Source organism: Bidens hawaiensis, unplaced genomic scaffold, assembly GCF_021521415.1.
Source record: "Bidens hawaiensis isolate Kalapana, Puna unplaced genomic scaffold, B.hawaiensis_p1.1 tig00006068_1, whole genome shotgun sequence".
Classification (NCBI taxonomy): Eukaryota; Viridiplantae; Streptophyta; class Magnoliopsida; order Asterales; family Asteraceae; genus Bidens; species Bidens hawaiensis.
The window spans coordinates 292,545-310,352 of NW_027491401.1; the positions used below are offsets into that span (position 1 = coordinate 292,545).

At 40.5% G+C, this 17,808-nt stretch overlaps 1 protein-coding gene across 1 annotated transcript; it reads right to left on the bottom strand.

Annotated features, from left to right (window-relative positions):
- Positions 1-157: 157 nt before the first annotated feature.
- On the bottom strand, positions 158-16,122 carry LOC143631381 (uncharacterized). Its single transcript, XM_077100161.1, has 2 exons — positions 15,243-16,122; positions 158-479 (listed from the first exon to the last, which is right to left on the bottom strand). The coding sequence occupies exons 1-2, from the start codon at positions 16,074-16,076 to the stop codon at positions 207-209; spliced, it is 1,107 nt and encodes a 368-aa protein (XP_076956276.1). The 5' UTR covers positions 16,077-16,122; the 3' UTR covers positions 158-206.
- Between the last annotated feature and the right edge of the window lie 1,686 nt (positions 16,123-17,808).

Sequence of the window (17,808 nt, forward strand, 5' to 3'; positions counted from 1 at the left end):
GGGCTATTTAATTTATTTTATATAAAATGAGTTTAAATGAACTGGATAGTTATGTTTAAACATTAAAAATACGTATTTTTTAAAGTAAAAAGTTTTCGGGCCTACCTCAATGATCCAGCCGGGGATCGTCGCCCTTCCTGCCCCCTCAGAGCCACCCCTGCTCTCAACCTAGTGAGCTCGGGTCGTCGTCGTCCGAGTAAAACACCTCATCCACCCGAAGTTTTCCGGTTACGAAACCATTGATAACAAATCAACAATGTTACTAACACCATCAAAATAACAGGAAAAGCCAAGTATCTATTACACCTCACCAACCCAAAAACATCTACAACAAGATCAAAGAATGCATAAATATTCTTACTAGTCACAACCTTCAAAACTTCTACCATTAGTTCCATTGCCTCTTTAAAAACCAACATGATCTCCTCCACCAAGGCCACTGCCGTCGCGACAGCGTCCAATGACTGAAAAACCATTCCCTTCACTGTAGGTTCCCAGCCGGATCTACACGGAATATCTCGTTCTACGTAGGTGCGGAATCCCTACGTAAGACGATACGAGCGTAGAAGACGATACACGTTAACACAATCAAACACACGCTACAATAAACAAAGACACGTTGTATTGCAACTGGAAACACGTGATTCACTGATCACCGATTACACAAACTCTGAACAACTCATAAACTGATTCCCCTAATTCAGCCGTAACCTAGCCGTATATAACAGACGACAACTTCGCCTAACATGTTTAGGCGAAGTTGTCACTAACTTCGCTTGTTCCACAAGTTCGCCTATATAAGCGAACTTGTGAGCTAACTTCGCTTAATACAAAATACAAATCCAACTAACTCGATTACAGACACTAGACACTGAACTACTGACATCATGTACCAACAGACTCCCCCTTGGCAGTAGCTTCATATCTCTATCTTCAAACACGTGTCTTGTAATCCCAAAAATCTTGTATCTTTCATCTTCAAGCATGAACGCCTTCTCGTACACAAACCGAAACAACTCTTTGATACTTCTTTGCTTCTTTTTTCCAAGCAGGAATATAAAATATCTTTTTCTCGTTCAGCACCTGCAGATCAGCTTGAGACAGATTCACTAGATGCATAGGATCATAAACTCTCATCAGCTCTTGTTCATCTTCATCCTTCATTACTGCTTCAGCTGTTTCATAATCCACATACAACCACTTCAGATCTTTTAGCACATCCTTGGGCATTTGTTTCATCGGCACTTCTTTTAAACACCGGATCGGCTTATACTTCATGATCATCCAAGGCTTGCCATCTGCTCTCATTCCTCTGTCTTTGTCTTCAACAAGCTTTCCTTTCTGTGGTTTCAACAGCTCGAACTTTTTCTCCTTTATGCTTTCCTTCCAGACTATCTTCCCAATGACCCTAGCCATGTTATCATCACTCCTGTTTATCAACCCCAACCTGGCTAAGTCCTTCACTTCACACTCAGGCAACGTATTCAACGATCTCAACAGCCTCTTGAAATACTGAACCCCATCATACCTTTTAATCACAAAAAGCCTCAACTGCTCATCATATAACCAGCATATAATCCCCTTTTTCGATTCAGCATAACCCCTGATGTTGTAACTTTTCTTGAACATAGTAGGGACCGCCGGTTTCTTAGTCTTTACGAACCACTGAGCGTAGCCTTCTTTCCATCTTGGCTGCTCCTCCCATTCCGTCTCATCGCTTCCCATATCTGCCTTATCAACTTCCGGAATCTTGTGCTCAACGTTCTCCTCCATAATCTCTCCTTCTTCAATCTCACTATCAATGACAATCTCAGCCCCTATCTTCTCTATCTCCTCCATCGGTAACACATCCTCATCACCTATAACATCATCTAACACCTCCTCAGCATCCACAACCACCACATCAGCACCCCCTGAACCGCCAGCTGCACTCGTTGACTCCCCCTGAGATGTGGAAGTCCCAAGAGCTTGTTCAGTTCTTGGCAACTCTCCACCTGCACCTTTCGATGCATTGGGATCATCGTCTCGATCATTACGCTTCTTCGTCCTCAGCTCATCACCCTTACAGCCTGTCTCCCCTTGAGATGCCAAGAACTGTTTCAAGGCATCAATTATTTTACCATGCTCGATCAGGAGGGACGACTGAATCTGATTCTCCGCAACGAGGCGCTGAATAGCATGAGTCTGGATAAGATTTACCCTTGATTATTCTGCCACGACCCTTTCTAGCTCTGCTATTCTTTCCGAATCGGATAAGGTTGCATCGAAATCAAACCTCATATATGATATGTCTTGAGCGTACGGAGGAGGGATTCCCAATGTAACCGGCACCTCAGAAACAGGTGGAAACGTAACCGCAGGTGGTATCGTAACCGACAACCCTGCAGTAGCAACAACTGTCGACTCAACAAACCTTGCTACGACCTCCGTTGGAGTAAGAGTTGGAGGTGGCAGGGACACAATCTCCGGAGCCGAGAGCTGGAATGTAGTGGGTGGGATGCCGAAGGAAGATGAGGTAGTCACCACGGGAACATCCGTGGCGATTGGCCCTGTAACTTGCAATGGTGTAGGGACTATAGTCATACCAGACAGTGCGGGTGGAGTGAAACGAACCACCCTTGAGCTCTCACCAGCTCCCGAACCTGCACCTGCCCGTTCCCTTCTCGATCTATGGACCAACTGATGTAAATCTTCCTCAAAATCCGACTCACTGTCATCATTGTCTCTCTTCCTCTTCCCATGAATCGTTTCTTGTGTAACCAAAATCCGTCTAGCTTCAGCCACATCATCATCTGAAGAATCAAAATCAGCCTCAGTCGTAGCTGCCCTAGCAACATCCACACTAGTAACCCGGGCTACCGAGACCTGTACCTCTTCCTCAGGGTCAACACGATCCATATCAAAAAATCCTTGACCGCCAAACAGGAGCAGCAGGTCTACATTTTCCTCCGGTGCCACAACAGGAGCAGCAGGTAAAGCTTGTTGTACCTCAGGTGGTGGTTGAGGTGCTCCAGCCTGTTGTGGTGCCGGATCCCGAAACTCGTCCCCACGAGCTGGAACATACTCTGGGTTGATCAAGTACCCAAATAATGGAGTATGTCGAGGACGGAGCTCAGGCTTGCTTCTTGCACTTGATGATCTACACTGAGCGAAGATCCTCTTGCTTACACTCTCCACATATCTAATCGGGCGGCGCTGAGGTAACGTGGGAGCAACATGATTCAAGATCATTTGAAGGAATCTTGGATACATCAGAAATCTCTCACGCGCCACCGCTCTTCTTTGACGGTCTATCTCGTAGAATACCATCTGACTAAAGCTATAACGCTTATTGTAAGTCAGTGCAGTCATCGCCGACTACATGGTCGCACCCATTCCATCCGTACCAGCCTTTCTCCCTGACATACACACGATCATCACGTGCATAAGAAATCGCCATTGGTCTAAAAAGAATCCCTTTCGTCTTTGAGTATCTCCCAATGGACCAGAATATCCCATCCTCAGAAAAGCACCATCTCTGAATGGAGCCACGAAGTCTGTAGGATCGTCTCTCGTTTCATCCCCAAACTGTAAAGCCACCCTGATCTGTTCAGACGAGAACTACCCTATCTGATTGTTAACCGTTGCACGCATAACCGGGGGCTCGACTCGACAGTCATATTCCACTGTCTGCCAGAAATCTTCTATGTTTGGCAATGAGATAGGCAGTGTTGTAGTAATAGCGTGGAAGATATGCGAGCGGAGTAGAAATGTGATGATCTCGCGGAAATCATCAACACCGCTCGCATCCGGGTCCAATGTGATGTACATGTTACGCCCCGGGAAAAACTGTCGATGGTTATCTCCTCCTTTGTCACCACCTGCACCACCTGCTCCAGCTACAGCTGCCATTTCTGCAACAAAAACAGACTAAGTTAGAGAATCGTCGAGGCAAATCACAAGTTCGTCTGTTACCATGAGCAAAGTTATGATTTATTCTGTATAGGCGAAGTTAGAGGTGGGGCGAAGTTGGGAACAACTTCGCCTCAACTTGAACTTCGCCTAACCACAACTTCGCCTCATGTACTGTTACATAATTAATTATCAGGCGAAGTTAACCCTCAGGCGAAGTTAAGGATAACTTCGCCTAAACTGTAAGTTCGCCTGAATATGAATCGGCAACAGTTTAGTTGTTCAAACGAATTGATTTGGTCAATTTGGAGATTGCGGACTGTTAAACACATGTTTTTATGGAGATCTAGACGATCAATATGATTACGACCACATGAAAATAAGTTTGAAAATCGGGTGTTGGATGTTTGAAAGAACGAGGTCACTAAACGGGTCGAAACGACCTTTGATTAACGCCAATGACATAGATTAAAAGATGCAACAACCCTACACACCTTTAACACGGAATGAACTCGAGAAAAAATAACACAGATTGATCGAGATATAACTTCGCTTAGGGTTACTGGGAATAAGTTCGCCGGATTTTGAAAAACAATACTGAGCATTTGACCAAAAACTTCTTTATATAGGGTCAAGGTTATACAGGCGAAGTTATGGATAACTTCGCCTATTGCAGGCGAAGTTAGGGATAACTTCGCCGATATTAAAATTTACAAAACAAACCCCTATAATTTGAACAATTTGCAATTAAGTTTTAAAACATCCTTTAAAGAGTTAAATGATACGATCAAGACCAAGTAACCAGGTATAAAATCATACAACTACATAAGTAGGATAAAACTTAGAAATAAGGTACACGGGATCAAATTTCAGTCTAGACAGGGACTACCACGTTTTAGAAAAGATCCGAACAGAAATCATACTAATTACGTGACTGTCACATAGATCCATGTTCAGCTGTATTATGACATAAAGAGACAGGTTGTAAGCAGGTAAATAACTTAAAATGGTTTTCATCGCTTCTGTGATACGGGTTAGGTTCAATTAAGCTCAAAATTTAAATGGGCAACACATCAGAGATTGTGATGTCTCCTATCTATTCTCAAAGCGTATTTGGCTTTCCCCAAGTCACCCTGAGTTGACCTCGACCCGTAGTGTCTGATTAAATAGTAAGTACTCTTCGATCTTTAGACTCTTCTTCCCGTTCTCTTTCTTGCATCTTGATTGAGAAGTATTAACATTATAAGCTCTAGAATGTCTCAGTTTTTTTTTTTTTTTTTTTAATAACAAGATTTACACAGTTTCAGAGACGTAAACAACTGCAAGTCCCGAATCTGGATCACTGCAGTTTCTTGACACACTATTTTCACGGGAATCAGAACACTCACGGGCTCGTGTATGACTGGGTAATCGCTTTTCTGCCTATCATTCGGAAAGATATATATGGAGACATGCACAACTCTTAAGGAGTTTCCACGTAAAATCGAGGAGATTTAGTTTGTATCACTTCTACTTTTACGCACCATAAAAAGCTACCATGACATACAATGACTGTTCTAAAGTCTTTTAGGCCTAATAACTTCACTAATTAAGCACACAGAATCAGTTTGTCTATCACTTTCCAAGGTTGGATCAATTTTCATTTAAACATAGTAAAGAAACTTCTTACGAAGTAGTAGACTTGAAAAATAATTTCATCTCCCTAAAAAAAAATTTAACTTCTATCGCCCCGATCAATTCGAAGTCTTCAGGTAAACGGCTATCCTGAAGATCCAATGGATCAGCTGGACCGACCACATACGAGTATGTGTCCTTCTAACTAAGTATGAACGACTAATTTTCAGCGAAAGAATAAAAACACATCATAAACCACCTCGGTCACTTTCAGTCATCTGGTTAATGACTATCCTCATACTCTACAGGTAGAAATGAGGACCAAACATATCCGAAGATATGTCCTTCAAACTGAAGCAACCGACATAATTCTAAGCGATGGTGACGTTTTTTTTTTTTAAATACTCAAAAACGAAAAACACGGTTACTCGGGATTGATCATCCCATTTAGCTCAACAAGGTTTTGAAAACGAGTTTTGTCAAACGCTTTAGTAAACAAATCAGCGAAATTATCTAACGAATCAACCTTTTCGAGCACAATTAATTTCTTCTCAGCACAATCCCGTATAAAATGATGACGGATGTCAATGTGTTTAGTTTTGCTATGCTTTACGGGATTGTTAGTTACTGAGATAGCAGCAGTGTTATCTATGCAAATAGGAGTATGAGTGAAATTCAGACCATAATCGCGCAATTGCTGTTGTATCCAAAGAACCTGGGAGCAGCAATTCGATGCTGCCATGTATTCTGCTTCACAGGTAGAAATGGCGACTGAGGTCTGCTTCTTGCACTGCCATGACACTAATCTGCCTCCAAGAAACTGACATCCACCTGTTGTTGACTTCCGATTCTGATTGCATCCTCCATAATCAGAATCTGTGTAGGCGACTAACTCCAAGTCTCCTCCTTTCGTGTACCACAACCCTAGCTTAGGCTTGCCTTTGAGATATCGCAACATCCTCTTCACACCCTTCGTGTGAGATTCCTTTGGGTTTGCCTGAAAGCAAGCACAAAGACAAACTGCAAACATAAAATCAGGTCTAGATGCAGTTAAGTACATTAAAGAACCTATGATTGCCCGATATTAGGTGGGGTCCACGTCTGTATCACTGTCTAAATCAGCACCCAGTTTATGGTTGACGCAAACTGGAGTATCAAATGGTATGCTGTCCTCCATCTTGAAGCGTTTGAGAACGTCTTGGACATATTTAGTCTGATGAATGAACATCCCATCTTTCTTCTGATCAACCTGCAGTCCTAAAAAGAAAGTTAGTTCACCCATAGCACTCATTTCAAACCTCTTTTTCATGACGGCTTCAAATTCCTGACACATGGCGACTTTTGATGCAGCAAAGATGATGTCGTCCACGTAGACTTGAACCAGAAGAAAGTCTCTTCCATTTCTCTTAACGAACAGTGTGCTATCGATCTTTCCCCTTTCAAATTCATTCTCAAGCAAGTAATCGGATAGAGTTGAGTACCAGGCACGAGGGGCCTGATGTAGCCCATATAGCGCTTTACTTAGCTTGTACACGTGATCAGGAAAGTCTGGGTCAGGAAAACCCGGAGGTTGCTCAACGTACACAACCTCATCGACTTTACCGTTAAGAAACGCACTTTTCACGTCTAACTGGAACACCTTCATCTCCATGTGTGCCGCAAATGCCAAAAACAATCGAATCGCTTCCAATCTCGCCACAGGAGCAAACACTTCATTGTAGTCGATCCCCTCTTGCTGATTAAAACCTTGTAACATCCTAAAATTTATAATGTTGAATAAAGAAAGTTATGTTAGTGATTTCGCGTTTTAATTATTAATATCGAGTAGGAGCGGGTCATGGACTTGGATTAATTGAGATAGGATAAATGAGAATGGGATTTCAGGGATATAAATACCCCCAAAATCCCAAAATATCTCATTTCTCACCAAACTCCACACACACTCCACACACTCCTCAAAACACACATACTAACCGATCAAGATTCGAAGCCGAAACCCGAGATTTTGTTGATAGATCTGAGTTGGTAAGGTAAGAACAATCCAACAAAGCTATTATTACTGTAAATGGTTAGGATTGGATGGGTTAACCGAACCCGAAACCCAAACTGCCCAAATCGGACCCCTAAAACATCGATTTTAGGCCGATTTGATGGTTGGGATTTGTAGGCGCCGATCATACGATTCCGTGGGTACCAAAATCGAGTTATTTGGCTAAGAAACGAAGGAGTTATGGGCAAACAGATCTGCAGCGCGATAACTTCGCCTGCAAGATTAAGTTCGCCTGATGAACTTCGCCTTCAAGCGTAACTTCGCCTTCAAGCGTAACTTCGCCTAAGGATAACTTCGCCTGAAGCCAAGTTCGCCTAAGGTTTAACTTCGCCTGAAGCCAAGTTCGCCTAAGGTTTAACTTCGCCTGAAGCCAAGTTCGCCTAAGGTTTAACTTCGCCTGAAGCCAAGTTCGCCTAAGGATAACTTCGCCTGAAGCCAAGTTCGCCTAAGGTTTAACTTCGCCTGAAGCCAAGTTCGCCTAAGGATAACTTCGCCTGAAGCCAAGTTCGCCTAAGGATAACTTCGCCTGAAGCCAAGTTCGCCTAAGGTTTAACTTCGCCTGAAGCCAAGTTCGCCCGAGGTTTAACTTCGCCTGAAGTGAAGTTCGTTTGGAAAATAAATTAAAAACCTAATGGAAAATGTGTTAAGGCAGTTATCGAAAATAAAATTTTTCCAAGCTGACCTGGCAGCTTAACCCCAGCCAGGGGCTCTGCCCCTTGGACCCCGCTAGGGGCTGCCGCCCCTAGAACCCCGCTGCCAGGGGCGCTGCCCCCGGACCCCCGTTCGTTGTGGGTCATATATAGATAGAAATACAAAACAAGAAGTAGTAGTTAATTGATATGTGTAAATATTATACAGTTAGCCGAGCCCAGTTAAAGAAAGGAATTACGATCAACGGCGAGCGTAACAGGATCCAGGTGAGTTTCTAGCCCCATTCCTTGTTATGTTTTCGGGGCTGTGTGCATACTTGATGTGTTGTTAATACATTTATCCTAAGTGATAAGTGTATGCCATATGTGATATATGTGATATGTATGAATGATTGCTTGATGGTACGTGAACGATCTTCGGATATTGCACGTACTGTCAGGTTGTAACGTTATAAATATGGTAAGTATGATATGTATGAATGATTGCTTGATGGTACGTGAACGATCTTCGGATATTGCACGTACTGTCAGGTTGTAACGTTATAAATATGGTAAGTATGATATGAATGAATGATTGCTTGATGGTACGTGAACGATCTTCGGATATTGCACGTACTGTCAGGTTTTAACGTTATAAATATGGCAAGTATGATATGTATGTTTATGTGTATGAACGTAATAAAGTTAATAAAAGAAGGAAATAACGGTTGTATGGTTGTATGGTTACGAAAAGGGTACCGAGCCCTAATAATACTCGAGGTATGATGTATGGTTGTATGGTAACGAAGAGGGAATCGAACCCTACTAATATTCGAAAACAAGGGACCAGACCCTAATAATATCTGTGATGTTAGGGACCAGACCCTAATAATATCTGTGATGTTAGGGACCAGACCCTCATAATATCTGTGATGTTAGGGACCAGACCCTTATAATATCTGTGATGTTAGGGACCAGACCCTTATAATATCTGTGATGTTAGGGACCAGACCCTTATAATATCTGTGATGTTAGGGACCAGACCCTTATAATATCTGTGAGGTTATAGGGCGAAAGGCTCTTTAAAACGTATGATTATGAATGTAAAGAAAGTATGTAAGTAAGAATGAAGGCATGAGTACTTATGTGTGTATGAAAGAAAGTTATGAGGTTAAGTACGTATGTATGTAATATGGTATTGTATGGTATTGTATGATTAACTAGAACTCACTCAGCGTAGCTGACTTTTAGTATGCACGCAGGTGAGTAGGTTGAGACAGCTGGCTTGAGTGGAGGACACATGGCAGAAGACTAAAGCCTGGCATCTGAAGATCTGATATGTTTATTAAGTTATGTTTTGATTTTGAAAGACAAGAGGAATGTTTTAAGACATGATTATGAATCGATATGTAATGTTTTATGAAAGTTTTATATTCCGCGTAAAGTTTTTAATTAACTCTGATATTTAGAACTGTGTTTATGAGTAAATCCAACACGAAAGTAGGGTTACCGGTAACGGGGCCTTACAAACCTTTTACAACCAGCCTCGCCTTGTTCCTGATAATTATCCCTTTTTCATCTCTCTTGCATTTGAAAACCCATTTTGTGCCAATCGCATGCACATTTTTCGGTTTTGCAACCAAAATCCAAACCTCTATCTTCTTGAACTGGGCTAACTCTTCTTGCATGGCTTCAACCCACGAGCTGTCCTTGAGAGCCATTTGATAGTTCTTTGGTTCAATATGGCTTATGAAGCAGGTGTACAAGCATTCGTTAATGATGCCTGTATCTTTAATGCTTGTGTAAACACAAGTGTGCTCATTCAAGCTTCGTCTTGTTTGTACACCGTCGGACAGATCACCTATCACGTTCTCCAAAGGGTGATTTTTGTGAACACTCGTAGTCGGAACCGAACTGACTTGCAGATTGTCTTCCAGGTTCGAAGATAGCTCATCAATGGGTGATTGTTGTTGAGAGTGAAACGGATTGAAGAATTCCTCTTCTGTAGAGGCAGCAGGGGTATCGACAGCATTTGACGAGGAAGGTTGACATTCATCATACTGCGGTCGTTGCACAAGAGTTTCTTCCTCATCATAAAGTATCTTCGTAGCTATTCTCTCATCAACTTCTGCACAATCCAGGTAAGGCAAATTAAAAGATTTAAAAAGCCTATCATAGTCGAAAGCCCCAGCGGGTCCCGTGCTTGGTATTGGTGATTTGTAACTTGTGATATCAGTGTTACACACCACCTCAACCCTGCTGGTCGATAGATTAAAGACTCGTCTGTTGGGAGTCCCAACAACATATCCGACTAGAATACCTTCGTTGGCTATTTCACCAAATTTTGAGTTCGTCTTTAATATCGAACACGGGGACCCGAATGGTTCGAGACCACTCAAGTTAGGCTTTCTCCCATGCATAAGTTCATAACATGTTTTATTCAATCTTTTAACAGTTAAAACTCTATTACGGATATAACAGGCTGTTGCAACAGCTTCAGCCCAGAACACCACAGGAAGTTTAGAATCAGCCAGCATGATTCTGGCTCCTTCAATTAGCGTTCTGTTCTTCCTCTCAGCCACCCCATTTTGTTGCGGAGTATACGGAGCGCTGTACTGGTGGTCTATCCCTTTCTGTAAGCAGAATATCTCCATCTGATAGTTTTTGAACTCTGTCCCATTGTCAGTCCTGATGTATTTAACCTTCTTCCCCATAATATTCTCAACCTTGGTAATCAAATTTATTACCAACTGCACCGTTTCATCCTTTGTCTTCAGGAAATATACCCAAGAATATCGATAGAAATCATCAGTTATCACCAAGCAGTATGATGTTCCACCTAGGCTTTTTACATTCACGGGACCGAAGAGATCCATGTGAAGTAGGTCTAGGGTACTGACTATTGAATTAACCTTCTTGGTGTGATGAGATTTCTTGTGTTGCTTTCCCTTTTTGCACGATAAGCATTGGTCTTCAAAGTTGAAATTTTTCAAGGGAACACCCAGCACCAGCCCATTCTTGACAATGTAGTTCATTTTCCGAAGATGAATATGCCCCATTCTTCGATGCCATAACTCGGACTCCGATTCAGTTGCTTTTGACAGAAGACACGATTCTTTTGTTGCCATCTCAGTCGACCTCATGTCCATAATATATGTATTCTTTTCCCTTGGAGCCTTCATTACTATCCATTCCTCTGGTATCTTGAAACCAGGATACAGTACGATCGCTTCATCTTTGGTAAAGTGCACAGTGTACTCTTTGTCACAGATCTGAGATACACTCAGCAGATTATGCTTCAGTTCTTCAACGAAATTCACCTTCTCTAACTTCATTTTGCCATTAGTCACTGTCCCAATTCCAGTAATCCTTCCACCACTCTCTCCAGCAAAACTAACTCTTCCTCCCTGAACAGGTTTCCACTCGTGTAACAAATTCTTGTTACCCGTCATGTGCCGGGAACAGCCGCTATCCACAACCCATAGATTGTTTGCAGCCCTATTCAACTGTTCCTGCACGATCAAAGCAGAGGATTAAAATCTGGGGACCCAAGACCTATTGGTCTTGGGTCGATTAAATCTATTAAAATGCATCCCGTACTTTGGCTGTCCAAAGTTAGTATTAGACTGATTTCTGTAAGTCCCAAAAGGATACCTTCTAGTAGATTGACTATGAGGCCATCCAAACCTTCGTGAGTTAAATGAATTATTACTAATGGTTTGGTTGTTAACTGGGAAAAACTGAGGTCGACTTCTTTGAAAACCTGGATTAGTCCAAGATCTGAACTTTGATGAGTTTTCATTTTTACCATTATAGAAATTACTATTAGTTCTATTCTCAGTTTTCGAAGGCCTCATACCTCTGAATCTCTGCTTCAGAGGGCAATCAGCAATCAGGTGTCCTATTTGATTGCATCTGAAACAACTCCTATGTTCAACTTTCGTCTCAATAGTTGTTTTAGATGATGAGGCTGCATTACTGCCCGTTTGTCTAACATATGGTGGGACATACGGGTTTAGTGGAGAATTCTTTTCAGTTGGTTTATGTTCCTCTCCACGTTTTAGTAACACTTCCTCTTCTTCTGTCTCACTAGACTCGGATGTCTTGTCCGAATTTGATGAGACAGAACTAGGAACAGAAATCTTAACATTCAAAACAGGCTTACTCGTTTCGCCTTTACTAACTTCTGGATCTTTAATCGTAACCTTAACAGGAACTATCTGACCAATTTCAACATCAACAGATTTCTGATTACTAGGATCAAAAGTATAGTTATGATTATAAGGTGGTGGAACTTCATTATATCCAATTCCTCCCCTTTTAACTGGGGAACGTTGATCACTTACGAGGTGATCAAGTATTGCGGAGGAATTTCTAAATTGCTCAAGCTTTCTGTTTAGTTCCACCATTTTCACCTGGTGATCAGCTATCTGTTTATCCCTTTCAGCAATTAGTTTGGTTTTCTCTTCTAACACTTCATAGCTAAGATCAATTACTTGTATTTTTTCAGCTAGACTTGCTTTAAGACTTCTGATATCTTTCTCACTAGCTTTTATTTTTACCTTGTAACTGTTTTCTCTAGTTTTAGTGTAATAATGATCTTCTTTTAATGTTCTGAATTGAGCATCCAAACTAACAAACTGATCAGTTATTGTTTTCAACTGTTCAGACAGATTTTCACATTTCGTACAAGGGAGTTTAGGACTTACCTCAGAAAGCTGATCGTTCACTTCTGCCATGTAGGCTTGATTTTCTTTTGTCTCTCTGGGTTTTTCTTCAGTTTCGATGTTAACCAAGTTGGCCTGTTCGAACACTTCCTTAACTTGCAGATTCCAGTTGTATTCCCCGTTCTGTCTGGATATCATCGCCCTATTCTCACTACCACCACCACTCTGTTGTGTAGACCTGTTTTGACTGCGTTCTACTCTGTCATTTGTGCATTCTTTAGCAAAGTGGCCATTCTGTTGACAGTTATAACACCGAACCTTTGACTTGTCAAAACCTGGTCTTCCACCAACGAATTTTCTACCAGTTTTCTTCATAAACCTTTTAACTCTTCTTACAATCATTGCCATCTGCCACTGCAGATCCATCTCCTCCAGATCATCAGCGTCGATCTGATCATAGTCTTCGTCTAAAGTTGCAGGATCAACGATTTTACCTTTAATGTAATTTTCGTAAGAAGCAATGAAAGATGCATAGAGAGCAAACTGCTGTTCAGCAGATTTAACACTCATGGGCATCTGAGAGTAGTTGATGTTCGGAACACTTGAAGAAAAACTACCCTTTGTTGTTTGAGGTTTAGAAGAATTTGTTCCACCAGCTACGAAACACACATCACCGTCCATGTTGAGAGAAACATGACCATCATGAGTTGAGTTAGAGATCGAGTCTCTCTTTGAGTAGTAAGCAGATGATTCTGACTTCGAACTTGAACTTGAATTAACTTTCGCACCATACATTCCCGGATCCTGAACCTGATCAGTTGGTGTCTCTTTTCGAACCATGTTAAGTTCAAAAGTTCGTAGTTTGTTGAGTGCTGTTTCCAAGTCATAATCGGCAAACTCTTTATCTTCTCTCATCAAGACAGTGTAAATCTCCCATTTCGGTGGGAGAGCATCAAGATGTTTTTCTACAATCTCCTCTTCTTTGTAAGCAATGGAATAATTGCTGAGTTCGGTCATCAGGTGATAATATCTCGTGATGATATCATCAAGTGATTCATTCTTCAAATACTTGAACACCGAGAATTGGGTTTTGAGTAGTTTAATCTTGGATGCACGTATCCCCACATTACCTTCAAATCGGTTTTCAAGTGCTTCCCATAACTCTCTAGCGGTTTTATACTTCCTGAAGGTGTGAAGAATCTCTTGTGGAAGAGCCATTGTTATCGCAGCATGAGCTTTGCTTTCAGCCTCATACATCTTCTTTTCTTCCTCTTCCATCTTGTTGTATTTCTTAATTTGTTCACGACCCTCATACAAAGCAGTTGGTGGAATGTATCCATCTTGAATGCACACCCACATCTTAGCATCTTGATATTTAACATACTGCTCAAACCGATCTTTCCACGCCACGAAATCGGTACCCTTAAGCATTTTCGGTGCCTTAGTAGCTGAACCCGCTTCCACCTCCATTTTTACCAGTTCCGTAATATTTATGGAAGTCATCTTTCACGAAACGAAAACACAAAGAAACCCGAAAAAATAAAAATTTTATTCTGAACAGTACTGTAGGCGAATTTAAAGTTAACTTCGCTTAAGTCTTATCTTCGCTTGATTTCTCAACTTCGCCTGATTAAGTTAAGCGAACTTGTGAGGTAGGCGAAGTTGTGGATAACTTCGCTTGAGATAAGCGAACTTGTGAGGTAGGCGAAGTTGTGGATAACTTCGCTTAACCTTATATCTTCGCCTAAACCCTACAAACAGTAGCGGCAACTTCGCCTGATGAACACGATGATTTTGCAGGTTTGATTTTGACATTTTGCGAGGTATGCGAAGGTGTAATGGGTTGTTTATGATGGTGGGAGGTGAGTAGGACACAAAAATTCGGTAAACTCGTCCCGCGAATAGTCGAACGGAACGATTTCTACACCCGCGTGATAATCCCGAACCACACAATCACGAGCAAAAGCTCTGATACCAATTGTAGGTTCCCAGCCGGATCTACACGGAATATCTCGTTCTACGTAGGTGCGGAATCCCTACGTAAGACGATACGAGCGTAGAAGACGATACACGTTAACACAATCAAACACACGTTACAATAAACAAAGACACGTTGTATTGCAACTGGAAACACGTGATTCACTGATCACCGATTACACAAACTCTGAACAACTCATAAACTGATTCCCCTAATTCAGCCGTAACCTAGCCGTATATAACAGACGACAACTTCGCCTAACATGTTTAGGCGAAGTTGTCACTAACTTCGCTTGTTCCACAAGTTCGCTTATATAAGCGAACTTGTGAGCTAACTTCGCTTAATACAAAATACAAATCCAACTAACTCGATTACAGACACTAGACACTGAACTACTGACATCATGTACCAACATTCACAACATTGTAGCATAGATCAACATGTCTGCTTACCGCCTCTGACACCACTGGAGTACTCGCTCGAATGTAGTGTCGATAATCTTCCACAATGTCCGCCAATCTCTCTAATTCTTTTGTAATCTCCCCGACAACCTCCTTGATCACATCAATCGATTGATATCCTTTTTCGGCCACAATGGTGTAGTATCCATTTGTCTTTGAAAAAAACAATGGATCAATAATCTTCCAAAAGAAATCGATTAATTTTTTCACTCTCTCCAAATGTTTTATCAACTCTTTGATAGCATTAACCGCGTCCTCCATTCTAGAAATGATATCCACAACGAGTTTGTAAACTTGATTTATCTTTTTCATGATCTCCAGAATATCAATATCCTTCAAAACTTTCTCAATATAATCTTTCACCATCTCCCATTGTTCCATCAACACCTCAAAAACCCATGCAATAATCTCCTTCAATTCCCCCGCGAAGTTAACCAATAAATCAAAGGCCTCCAAAATATTAAACCAAACATAGACCATTAGTTCCACAAACTCGGACCATGTATCCACCACCACCCGATGTGCTGCCACAACTAACGTTGAAAATAACAAACTTACAGCCTTCAAAACACAATCCAAAACGAAAACAAAAAGAGTTTCGATGCAACATTTTACGACACAACAAATTAGTTGTATCAAAGCCAGAAGTACTGCTCCGGGGGCTTTTAACACTTTGATTATTATTGTAGACAAGCAAGTGATGATGGGGCATAACAAGCATAAAAGGAGGCTTGGTAGCTTGGTTATGATCCAACAGATGAACTTGCATAGTGTCGCAACCGCCATTGATGAATGGTTGAAGATATACAAATGGCATTGGCATGCATATTGGATAATAATACCTATATGACTATATTATATGACAATGAACTATCAATATATGTACTAGTTGCATAGATTCGAATGTTATTATTTACCGATTCATGATCGTGCTATGCATATATGTATTAATGTATATATGTAATGAAACATGTTGACTTCACTTGAAAATGAATTGAAATAATATTATTAGTTGAAGTATTATCTGTTGTGACCAAGCCCCTAGATGAAGACCAAATCATCATAAAGTAACTGTGATTGGTAAATTGATTTAAGTTAAAATAAGTGCTACTTACAGAGATTAAAGTGGACCATGATTTCTTTTTCTTTTTAACCAACGAATCGAACTTTCATTATCAACAATGAAAAGATACAATACAACGAAAACTTTATAGGGGTTGAAAGAGGGTTGATGTCAAAATTTTATAGGGGCTGATCGGGATTTTAACATATATGTACCTTTTGAAAAAAAATATTCACAGGGGTCGGCCAACACCTATACCAAAGTTATAGGCCCGCCAATGTAATTGAAGCGGACAAAAACACGGTTAAAACCCGCAACAAAATTAACTAGTATATGGTTATGACAGTTACTAGATGTACGATACCAGATTCCGGTTTTTTTTTTAATTTTTTCAAACCAGTTCCCATTTTAAGTAAAAAAGAAAAAAAAAGTCATTCAGCTAACATATTCAGCTAGCATACAAAGTAAAAAGTAGAATCAACTTAGCAGGTGCGTGCTTGGTTCATGTTCCTAAGATATGCATGGTAGTTGGTACATGTTTGGGGAGAAACATGATACCAGGTCGTACCCGTAGGCCGGATCTGGAACCGGGTATTTTGTGCACCCGTGTTAAAGTTATTTCAAACATGCAATTACAAATAAAACTAGATTGAAATCTTGAATACAAATTGTTAAAATGGGCCGAAAGGCCCGTGCAGCCCTTCTTGTATATGGCCCTCTTCTTTGGGTCAAAATTTTTTAAGCCCATTGCTTTTTTTTTAATTTCACATGATGACATGGAAGTCCAAACCTCACAAAAGAATAAAACATATTAATTTTTTAACACAATATATTTTACTGTATGGTTTCAAATCTTAATTTAAAAAATTACATTATATATATGTCGAATGATTTTCTCACAAAATTAAAGCTTTTAAACCATTATACTCTCAAACCGTAACGCTTATGTCATCATAACCTTAACCTCTAACCCTTATCAAACTCAATAGTCATCAATGACAAATCTGAAAGATAACGCATTTGCTTTTATGACATGAACAAGACCATAAATTTTTTTTCCAAAACAAATATTAAAAAATACACCGTCAACTAATATGTAATATACACCGTCATCTAATTATTCAAAAATATGTTTTAGTACATTTTGTGCAAAACAATTATAAAATGTTGTTACAAATTTTGTGGCACGTCATCTGATCATTCTTCTGAGCATTTCCTAATATAACCTTACCAGTATATTCATTCATTTTTCTATATAACTTTAAAAATTCAAAGAGATTTTCTTTCAATGATTTAGAACTCAAACCTAAAATTGTTATAAACTTTAAATATGTAATGAGACAGAGACAACAACAACAAAGTGTGCTATTTTATGGATTTCAAGTTGTTAACATTCTTTGTATACAAAGTCAAACATTCTTTATTCAAAGTCTTTACAAATTGCTCTTAAACAAA

What these genes read in the sequence shown, in the direction of transcription:
- LOC143631381 (XM_077100161.1), bottom strand. Translation starts at nt 16,076, where the DNA reads ATGGCGGTTGCGACACTATGCAAGTTCATCTGTTGGATCATAACCAAG. An exon ending in TATGCTACAATGTTGTGAAT is followed by an intron (nt 480 to 15,242) that starts GTTGGTACATGA and finishes CCTACAGTGAAG; the next exon opens with GGAATGGTTTTTCAGTCATT.